The sequence below is a fragment of the Syngnathoides biaculeatus genome, chromosome 2, assembly GCF_019802595.1.
Source record: "Syngnathoides biaculeatus isolate LvHL_M chromosome 2, ASM1980259v1, whole genome shotgun sequence".
Classification (NCBI taxonomy): Eukaryota; Metazoa; Chordata; class Actinopteri; order Syngnathiformes; family Syngnathidae; genus Syngnathoides; species Syngnathoides biaculeatus.
In genome coordinates this window covers 5332871-5343739 of record NC_084641.1, presented here as the reverse complement: position 1 = coordinate 5343739, position 10869 = coordinate 5332871, and the positions used below count along the sequence as shown (strand labels likewise).

Sequence of the window (10869 nt, the reverse complement as noted above, 5' to 3'; positions counted from 1 at the left end):
ATCCACTTCACCACATAAGAGTTTTTGTGTGTGTCTCTGTGTGTATGTTCAGAGCTTGGTAAAAGTCATTTTTCAACATTAAATAAAAATGTACAGGCAATGTAGTGTACTGTTAGGTTCTTTATTTATTATATCAATTCTGTAAGTTTTCTCTGGGTGCTCCAGTTTATGCCCATATTCCCAAAACATGCATGATTGGTTAATTGAAAAAACTATTAAATTGCCCGTAGGTTTGAATGTGAAAGCTGATGATTGTTTGTTTCTGTGTGCCCTGTGATTGGCTGGCGACCGGGTTGGGGTTTACCCCGGCTCTCACCAAAAGACAGCTGGGATAGGCTCTTGGATGGCTGAGACCGTAGTGAAGATAAACATTCAAAAAGATGAATGAATGAATGAGTATGTCTGAATGGCAAAAGGTGGATATTGAGGATGGGCAAGTAGGGATACCTACCTTAAATCAAGGAAGCAGGTACTCATGAAGGCTGCCGACACACCAGCCAGTAAGCCCCCGTCCTCAAAAAAATAAATCTGACATAGAGGGTGAATGAAGGGTGAGTCATGACGTATGTCAGAAAAAAAGATCACAATCATCTGTTTATTAAAACTATTCTGAGCCGCTTATCCTCACAAGGGTCACGGGAGTGTGGGACCCTATCCCAGCGGTCATTGACTACACTTTTTGACAGCCAATCAGAGGGCACATAAAGACAAACAGCCGCACTTACAATCAAACCTTGGGGCACTTTAGGGTGTCAAATTTGTTGCATGTTTTTGGGATGTGGGAGGAAACCGGAGTGCCCGTAGGAAACCCACGCAGGCACGGGGGGAACGTCCAAACTCCACACAGGTGGGACTGGGATTTGAACCCCAGAACTGCGAATCTGTGAGGCAGATGGTCTAAAAGTCGTGCGCCGTACAAGAAAGTCAAATGAAGGAAAAAAACAAACTTGTAAATCAGATCACTGGTATCTCAAGGCACGTCTTTGTGTTCAATAATAGTGTTACTTCACTTTTATGCCACCAAAACGTTTTCCTTGCGAACTACGTGGAAAATGTTCAATTAGCAAATGATAACTCAAAAAAATGAACCACTTGTTTTTTCAGACTGACAGTGAATATTAATTTCAAAAGGTGGTGGTTTAGGCTGGCAGAAGAAAAAGCACATTTGCCACAATTCATTTTCGCAGTCCCAAAATTGTGACTTCGATAGTATACCTGGATAAATTACGTTGATACTCAGACAGAAACAAAATGGCAACAATCTCAAACATCAGTAAAAGAAGAAAAAACAACTTCAAATACTTTTATATTTACTTTTATTAATTCAGAACATTACAATAAACTTGAAAAATTATGCAATAATGGAATTAGCCCATTTTTAACATTAGTCATTTTTATAAATAATTAGATCAATGGCTGAATATTCATATACAGGCATATGATTAATATGTATAAAATTGAACTATATACAGTATATATGATATATATAAATATTGAAACCAATCTTGTTTCTTTTAATACCTGGTGCCACCAAAGGCTCATTGTATTATAATTTTGGTTACTATCAAGAAAATAATGGAAATCAAGTAGCGCTAAATATCAGCTCTTATATTGATCTCTTATGAGCTATTTTGTTGTCATTATATTTGTCCAAATCTACCTTTAGTCGCAACTGACACAAATCAACAAGGGGTCTAATATTTTTTCCACGACTACTGGTCTATTATTTCTATATTTTGACATACGTTTCTCATATTTAATACTGTGTATCTAAAGCTTTCAAGCTTTTTATCAAGCCTTTAGTGTGCAGTATTCTTGTATTTGACCGCATTTGATTTCTCCCATTGTAAGCAATACATTGTGCACCAACTGAGTGGCCACTGGCCAAGCAAAAATTGGACCTTTCAATTCCATGTGTACAAAACAAGTGGTTTTGCTTTAGCATTTGGTTTGGATTTTTATTCATCTAGAACTCCCCAATTTCCGGAGTGGTCCCCGACGATGAGTGTAGTGTGTTTCCGCGTTGGAGTACTCTGAGCTCGGGTTTAGTGCAGCGGACACCCGTGCTAAGTGTCCCATGCTATCGTTGCAATCGATCTGCTGTTGATAACACTGAGTCTCGTGAGCACCGAATGTAGAATTTCACGAAAAAGTACAGGAAAATTGCTGCATATGACAATGATTTTGCTCACAGAGCCTTGTGAGCTATGGACTCTAAGGTTACGTCCCAGTGGCTTTTTTGATTTTTCAATTTATTTTGCTTATCCGACATCAGGTCACGGAGGCAGTAGCTCTAGCATGGAAGTTCGGACTTGCATCTGTCCAGCAACTTCATTCTGCTCCCCTGAGGCATTCCCAGGCATGTCCTGGGTCGTCCCCGGGGTCTCTTCCGAGTGGAGCACGCCACTCCTTAAGCCATCATCTTATTGTGGTGGAGGGGTTTGTGTATCCCAATGTTTGTGGGAGTTAAGTTGTCTGTGGCTTTGTGCCCGTGGCAGGGTCACTTATGGCAAACAGGTCCAAGGTGAGGGACCAGACCAGGCCCTGTGGAGCAAAACCTGGAGGTGGGGCTCAAAGGCAAGCCCCTGGGGGCTGGGCCTGCACCTATGGGTTGGCCAGGCATAACCCAAAAGGGTAACATGGATCCCCCTTTACATGGGCTCACCACCTGTGGGAGGGGGCAATGTGAGCCTGGAAGTGACCGAAGACAGGGACCTTGGTGATCTGATCCCCGGCTACAGAAACTGGTTGTAGGAACATTTTTACATTTTTCTTTGATGAAAACAAAGTGAGGACATTACATACTAAATATGGTGCAATTATTAAAATATGAAATATATATATTACATTTCAGACAGTACAAAAATATATTCATTTGAGACTAATTCTAATGCATGTGGGGAGGCGGGGGGGACAACGACACCATGATAATACTGTCTATAATCAAAACAATAATTATGGCTAATCCAGTGCGCAGACAACAAAGAAACATTTGAAATGTTAGTGATCATACTGTAAAAAATAAAATAAACTACTTTTCAGGATAAAAAATGTTCAGGTCTGAAATGATAGATCCCACACTATACAATAACCGAGCATACCAGTGCACGTTTGACGTTTTTTGATTGAGTGTCCCTTTCATTTCCATTCTCCAAGCTCCGTCCACATTGTGATGTACAATAGGAGAACTATTACTCACGTAGAAATGTGTATTACAATAACGTGAGCTTGTGTTAGTGCAAGTCGTCTGCTCCCGCATTGTGCTTTCCCCCCAAAGTACGCGTTTGAATGAGGAGATGAGTCGCAGAGGTCCAAACGCCCAATGTGCCAGGGTGTGCCCTTCCACTAGTGCGTAGCTGGACACGAGCACTCCGTCCACGAACAAAGTCCCGTCTTCTGTCAAAGGTGCATACGCTCCTGTGGTCTCTTGGACCGAAAGGGAACTGATTCGAGATGGACGTATCCGACCGTCTGCTCGGTGGATTAAGACGCAGTGCTGCGCTCGGGCTCTGCTGGCAAATCGCGCTTGGTACTTACTGTTATCAAGTGCGCAGTCGGAGTTTAAGAAGACGAGGTGGTGTGGCGTGACAGCTAATCTATGGCCGTCTTCTGTCTCCAGAGACAGAACGGTGACCAGGGCTTCCTGATCCAGGTGCAAAAAGAACAAAATTCGGCTAAATACCATTTGACCTGTCATAGACATGGCCATCACTTTGTCCCCAGGAGTTAGTGATGACATGCGCTTCTCCCCCCCTCCAGCAACAGTCACCCGGGCCCAGCCTGGGAAACAGCCTCCTTTTTCCACCGCCACCGAGTGATCTGCACAAAGAAACAAAATAACATACAGTGAGTGCAAACGAGCTGCTGCTGGATAGCCAGCTAGGCTTAACAGCGTCCTTCGACGTTACAGTGACGCTCCTCAACGGGACCTTTAGTGGCCAGAATCTTACCAGCTTTTACAGAGCAATGGATGTGATATTTGGACTCGTAGTGGACCCAGTCGAAACCCGCCTCCACTGCCAGCTGGGCGAGCAGTCCATATTTGTCCGTGTCTCTGTCGTCAGTCGTGATGTCCACAGCCCGGCCTTCGTAGTGCAGAGATCCGGGGGGGTGGTGACCATCCTCGTCCCAGGCCTCTGTCACCCTCAGGTGCACCCCTGGCCACTGGTTCATCACAGCTATCGCCAGTCTGTTCAAACACTCCTTGCAACGCTAAAATAAGAATAAAAAGCTGGAAGTGAATATTCAGATAAAAAGAGCCTATGTCACAAGCATATAAGAATATAATAATTTTAAAAAACCCACAGGAAATGATATTTTTTTCCTGGAGAGATGCCAGCTCCCAAGTATTGCCAGCATGCCCTTCATCTGAAAAGCACTGAACCCCTCTCCAAATGCTCAGGTGGATTTTGTGACTCAGATACTTAAAATGAAAAAAACATTATTGACTAAATTAATTGGTTTATTGGCTGATTGTAAATAACGGGAAAATGTGATATAAAATAATCAGATACAGTACATTACAGTTGTTTCATTTGACTACTTGGTTAGTTAATTATATTCATATTATAAATGGAACAAAAATTATACACAGACACCTTAACTTTTTATGAATGTCCTGGCCCAGCTTTCTATTTTTAAAAATAAAATGCGGCCCTTGAGCAGGAGAACAAACGTTTGCCCAATGCCCACGTGGCCCTGAAAGGAAATCCAGGGGACCAGCTAATTCTATGATGTGTTCTTTCCTTTGTGCACTAGAGGACGCTAACATATTTCTTGACTGGCAAATTGAAGCTGCTGTAAAACAACTCGGGAATGTATTAAACTACACGGTTGATGGTTGCCGCGACTACAAAAATAAAGCTAATATTTTGTAAATGAATACGGAATTTCTCTTGTTCAAAACAAAATCAAAGTCATGTGAAAATATGTATCGTCCCCCCATGTATGTTTTTACATCTTTCGTAATGCTACAGAAATGTAATATCTATTGAAAGCAATAATTGTTGAACTACCATATATCATTGCATGGGGATGTTTGGGTTTCTGGGTGGGGTGGGGAAACGTTTGCCTTAGGGCGATTGCACATTTTTGCATATTTAGTGTGTACTTAAGTGAGGATAATATGAATATGGATTGATTCTCGACAAAGATTACCATTGGCCATTTCTGTGGTGTGTAGGGTGGATGGCATGTTTGAACTTTGAATCCCCCTCAAGCGCAAATGTCCAATACTTATCATTTATTAACAGGGTTAAGCTTCTGTAAGTGCAATATGTGACTCCATTACACACCTCGGTGCTCTCAAGTGTGACCATGAAGAAATCGAGTCCACTTTTTCCAACACTGCCTCCCATGTTAGGATGCTTTGCCGGCCCATAAAGTCCTCCTCTCCCTCGTCAAACAATCGGGATGTGATTAAAAGTTTACAGTAGCTAGTTTGCCGCATTCCGTTGCCCTTTTCCTCAGGGTGACAAAATAATCAAGGCCATTCTCCGTCTTTGTCGGTCGCGCCAAGCATGACTTTCACCCCTGAAACATGTTATCAAAATTGTGTCTCCTAGGTATTTCCAACTCCCAGCAGAGTTGCACGATTGGGGGGGGGGTGGGGGGGCGTTGGTGTCGAAAGGGATGCGCCCATTAGTTGGGATGCTGCGAGCCTTCCGGCCTTTGGCTGAATAGCGTTCGTCTAGAAGTTGTGGAAAGCCAAGCATGGGAGAGAGTCCCACTACGCACAAGACAAATGGGAAAATGTATTGGCATGCACTTCGGAATGTGATGGCAAAGGGTGAGAAAGAAAGGGACAGAAAGAAAACGAGATACATTTTTCTCCCAATGCCATTGAAGAGAGACATTTCATTGTCACAACTACAATAGTGGCTTTTCCAACGGTGCCATTACTTCAGCAGGCGGGAATTTCGTATAGGCGACCTTTCTCCAAGTGACGCACAATGAGCGTCTTTCACATCTGAGCAAAAAGAGGGGCACAGCACACATAGACATGCTCGAAAGTGGGCATGAGAAGGGCACACATTACAACCACTCATATTCATCACAGAGATTTATTTCCTAAACAAGCAAAGTAAGCTGAAGCATCACTGAAGGGGAAAGCGTCGCTTCCTGTCGCATGTGTGGATGCGTGGGAAAATTGCTGGTTTAGGCTCAAAAACCCATCCAGCCAAAAACTTAGCTCACTGAATTCATGATGAGCAGGTCCTTCCCATGCACACCTGTCACTGCAGTATCACCAAGGTGTTTGGTTAAAGATTAAAAGCTGCTGCATGTTTCTGAATGGGGAAGTTGTCTTCTTATATGGTGCACTGGCTGGCAACCGTGGTGGGTAAACCTCAACCATCAAAACGGGTCAGAGCGGACATGCTGGGTTTGTATGAATGTATAGATGGCCTCAAATAGACAATTAGTTTTCAAGGTGCTAAACAGGAGCTGAACCCCCTTCCACATTGTTGATTAGTTTTCAGGGGGCATAAAATACATCGCTGTGCCCCAGGCAGCGCTGGACCTTTGCTGATGTGCAAGCGTTGGATGGACCCTAATTTCTCAAGAAAAGGGGGGGGGGTTGCTTTTGAACCAACTCATTCATTTGTTTGTGTTACGAGCCTGGCAGGGTCACGGACAGGCAATGAATGAAGTGGATGTCACTGATTTCATTGGTGCAAAGTAGTAAAAAGTAGATGGAGGTCTCACTAGGGGGGCAAATTAAGGGAAATGACCACCAAAGTCAGTCTTACCTTAGTCATGAAGCGGTCCGCGTTGGTGTTCTCTTCATCTTTAAAGACAATATCTGGGTTGTAGTTGCACACCAGTTCATTGAAGCGCTCCGAGCTCCTTGTGATCTTGCCCTCCGCCCTCCCGCTGGCCCCCAGGTTGTTCTCTGAGAAGTTGGGGGAAAATTGCTTGTAGTGCATGGGCATCAGCTTCCTGGGCCTGGACCGGACGCCGTAGCCGGGGCCCGGCCCGCATCCCTCAGCCAGGTACAGGCAGGTCAACAAAGCGAGCAGGCCGAACTCGGCGCTTTGGGCCCGGCGGGGCTGCTTCTTCATTGGGGAGGCTTGATGCTTCAGGTAGGGGACATGTAGGCTGAGGGCAAAGGTTGGTCCATTCCAAAGCACTGGTAGCTCGAGCATGAAAACTCAATTTGTGTTAGGACATCCTTTTGGCTCGAAATGAACAGAAAAGCGCAAGTTCGTCAGCTCTTAACACCAATAACACATTGCAGTAAGATTCTGTGCTACGCTTGTACTCATGTGTATTTGCTTTTTTAAAGCCACCTCAGCATTTAAAGTCATCTTCATCCTCTACCTGTCACGACGCGGCCGCTTTTCCACACAAGAGGCGCTCCAAATCCACCCCCCGCCCCCACACCTCTCAGCTTAAAATCCAACTGTCACAGAGTCATCCTCTTTTGTCTTCCTCCTTTTCGCCCAGCGTCCACCAGTGGCGAGTCGCAGCACTCCTGGCCACCTTGCAGTAGCCATTGGGTCTTATTAGAGTCCGGAGCAGATTGCCCTCCCTTCCTCTGCGCGCTCCCACTGCGCCGGGAGAGCACACGCCTCCAATTCACCCTTTGAAAGGACACATGATTAGTCTACTTGTGTTAACACAATGACACCACTCCACCCTCGCCATCCTCTCTCACTCACAACACTTCAGACGTATCAGATCAGGACACCGGCCACTTGTTGCTTGCTTCCAATTGCGAAGACGAATGGGTGTGACGCTTCAAATGCACTTTTGGGCTCATCCATCAATAACCAGGAAAAACAGGCCAAATGTTAAGGAGCAAAAAAAATTCAAGTGTGTTGTTAAGAATAGACAGACTTGAAAGTGAAGGTCGTGGAGAAAAAACAAGTGTCCAGCCTTGACACCCCAAAAAAGGTTCCCCTACTTCCTGTGTTTGAGGAACCAAGTTGGTGCCCCCTAGACCTTTCTGCTGGAAACACTCAAAAACAACATTTTATTTATATCCAGCTCAGAACAATAGCTGGGAGAGCCATTAAATGTGTCTGATAATAATGCTATAAAGTAGGTGAGTACTATCATTTGCAGTCCCAAGGCTGACATCTGCTATCACGCGGTTACCAGTTTAATTTGTTTTGCAAACACACTCGTAAATTTTGTATCAAAACATTTTTCTCAGCTGAAGTGAAAGGAGAATGCCATTAATCCCTTCCAGCCTCTCCCAGAAAACAAAACGGAAAGTGCATTTTGGAAGACGCTGTATTTGCCATTGATTTGTTTCTGAATACAATGTTTGAAGATAAATGCTGAAACACATAGGCGTGTTTAGCCCATTTTCAGAGGGGTGGAGGGGGGGGCAACGCATTTCTAAAGTCAATAAAAGCACCCCCAAAATGTGAGATCTTTTTATAAAACTTTTTAAACGGCTGTCCTTTTTAAACTAGCAAAATGTAACAAATAAAATATTTAACCTGGTTGAAATGTATAATTTAAACACAAAAATACCGCAAAAATAATTTTATCCACCCCAAATTTTCAGAAATGTTTAGATTTCTTTTTTAAATACATAAAAAATGGTTTAATCCACTTCTTCCCTCCCACTTCTCCTTTTCTGTGTTCTGTACTGCACTGATCAATACCCTCCAGTGAGTTCCAGTCCATCTGGTTACCTTGCTAGAACCAGGTTATATGGCAAATGTATGAACTTCCACTCAGTACCACATTATCATCAGGGGTCCAGCAGCAGAATATGGGGCCCCATACGGCATCCTCACTGATGACCCCATTGAGGAAAAAAAAACAAAACGTCAACAGGGGTGTGGGGTTGGGAGTTTTCCTTCCAAAAGTAATTTGTTGGAGGAGAGGTGAGGGCGGGGAAGGGGTTTGGCAGTATATGGACTATTCATCCAAAAGGGGGCCCTCCAAAAGACTCAGTGTCCTGGGACAGTTAAAGTTTAAGCGGTGAGTGTTTTCAGAGCATTCAGCAGACATGCACACAGTCTGCCATTATTTTTTTTTATCATTTCATCATTTTGGAACATTTACAACCTGCTGTTCTCCTTGTTTTGCTGTATGTTGAAAATGATACTGAACTTCAACTGGAAGGGGCAATAAACACCTTGTAGCTTCATATCTTAAGGTACCACTACACGCGGAAGTTGAAATTAAAAAAAAAAAAGTCAGAATGTCTCAACATGCTACCTCTAATATATACTGCAACAGCCCCCCCCACCCAAAAGAGGCGATTTTGCACCCAATTGTTGAAACCTAACAAAAGTAAACAGCAAAAAGTGTTCGTATTTTGGCAATTAACTTATTTAGCTATCTGATCTATCTGCCTGCTTACCTACCTACACTGTTTACTGTGGGAATAACAATGTAATTTCTCATGTGCCGGATTATGTTCTAAATAAGACTTGCAATCCCGTAAAGGTCACCAAAGGTCGGGTCCTCGCCAGGGAAGATCCCGGGATGTTGTAGGGAAGAGTGGCAAGGTGAAACAGCATTTTCCTGTCTTAAGGAATAAACAAGACAGAGCACAAGTCTGGTGCATGCAGCACAGATGAGAGATATCAGCTTCCATGACAAAGGCGGGACTTGACTCAGACACACACACACACACACACATACTCACAAAAGTAACAGTTACATCTTTGACATGTTTCATCAAAGCAATTTAAGAATGTAACATGAAAGGGAGTAAAGGAAGGAAGCAAGCATCTCTGGGCTCCAGATGGAAATAAAGTTGTTATTCTTGTTTTTTTTTTGTCCAATTTTGGCGCCCAATCCTTCTGCCTCCCCCTTGTTGCCGCTTTCTGTTTCTTCTGAACTTTTTACTCCCCCGTTTCAGGATGGGAGTACATGGTTGGGTGACTGCATGAGCTTCCTGCAAAGGCACACCAGGCATTACAGTACCTTAGTTGCGATACATTTTTCCTCCACTTCACGCGATCTGATGCTCCTAACTCTAATTTTGGTTCGCAACTCAATAGGGGTTGGGGGATGGGATCCACTAAACAACAGCTTGTCACTCTAAAAGCTCTCAATCTGGAGCTCCCATCTTCTTTTTTTCCCTTTCGGCTTGTCCCTTTAGGGGTCACCACACCGTGTCATCTTTTTCCATCTAAGCCCATCTCATGCATCATCTTCTCTAACACTGTCCTCATGTCCTCCCTCACAACATCCATCAACCTTTTCTTTGGTCTTCCTCTCAGTCTTTTGCCTGGCAGCTCCATCCTCAGCACCCTTCTACCAACATACTCACTCTCTCGCCTCTAAACAAGTCCAAAACATAAAAGTCTGCTCTTCTCTCTCACCTTGTCTCCAAAACATCCAACTTTGGCTGTCCCACTAATGAGCTCATTTCTAATCCTATCCAACCTATTCACACCAAGCGAGAACCTCCAGTTCTGCTTCCTGTTCCTGTTCTGGAGCTGCCATACATACTGTATTTGCATGAAAGCGTTTTTTTTTTTTTTTTTTGAAGGCTCCGTCACACCATGACGTTCTGGTCAACGTCCTCTGAACATTTCAATCGTTTTCTTTTTTTCAGCGTTCTCAAACGCGGATGACACATGTGGCATGTGATTAACGTGTGTCTAACGCACGAAAAGCGTGTAACAGCAACCAAATAAGATACCCCTAAAAACCATCAGCGTGTGCAAACGCGTCATTTGGGCGCGGCGAGCGATTTGTCAACGTAAGACGAGTGTGTTGAGTGGGTGACCAATGGGTGAATAACGACAGAAAAGCGTTTTGCTGGTGTCAAATTTTTACAGTGGAACCGGCACTAAAACGTTGGAAAGTTCATAGTCACTTCAGTTGTTGTCGCGAGTTAGAACAGTGAGCATAATGCCGCCGAGAAGAAAAAGAGTTAGGGCGCGGACTTCA

The 10869-nt window shown here is 43.9% G+C and overlaps 1 protein-coding gene across 1 annotated transcript; it reads right to left on the bottom strand.

The window, feature by feature from the left end:
* Positions 1-1299: 1299 nt before the first annotated feature.
* Positions 1300-7941, bottom strand: dhh (desert hedgehog signaling molecule). The gene is made up of 4 exons (XM_061828603.1): positions 7662-7941; positions 6750-7583; positions 3951-4212; positions 1300-3819 (listed from the first exon to the last, which is right to left on the bottom strand). Exons 2-4 carry the CDS (start codon positions 7143-7145, stop codon positions 3032-3034), a joined length of 1446 nt encoding a protein of 481 aa, XP_061684587.1. The 5' UTR covers positions 7146-7583; positions 7662-7941; the 3' UTR covers positions 1300-3031.
* Between the last annotated feature and the right edge of the window lie 2928 nt (positions 7942-10869).

Bases quoted from the DNA above. Each gene is read 5' to 3' on its own strand.
- dhh (XM_061828603.1), bottom strand. From the start codon at position 7,145: ATGCTCGAGCTACCAGTGCTTTGGAATGGACCAACCTTTGCCCTCAGC. The intron at 4,213-6,749 runs GTAAGACTGACT...TTCTTATTTTAG, and splicing joins CGGACCGCTTCATGACTAAG to CGTTGCAAGGAGTGTTTGAA. The intron at 3,820-3,950 runs GTAAGATTCTGG...TTCTTTGTGCAG, and splicing joins CCATTGCTCTGTAAAAGCTG to ATCACTCGGTGGCGGTGGAA.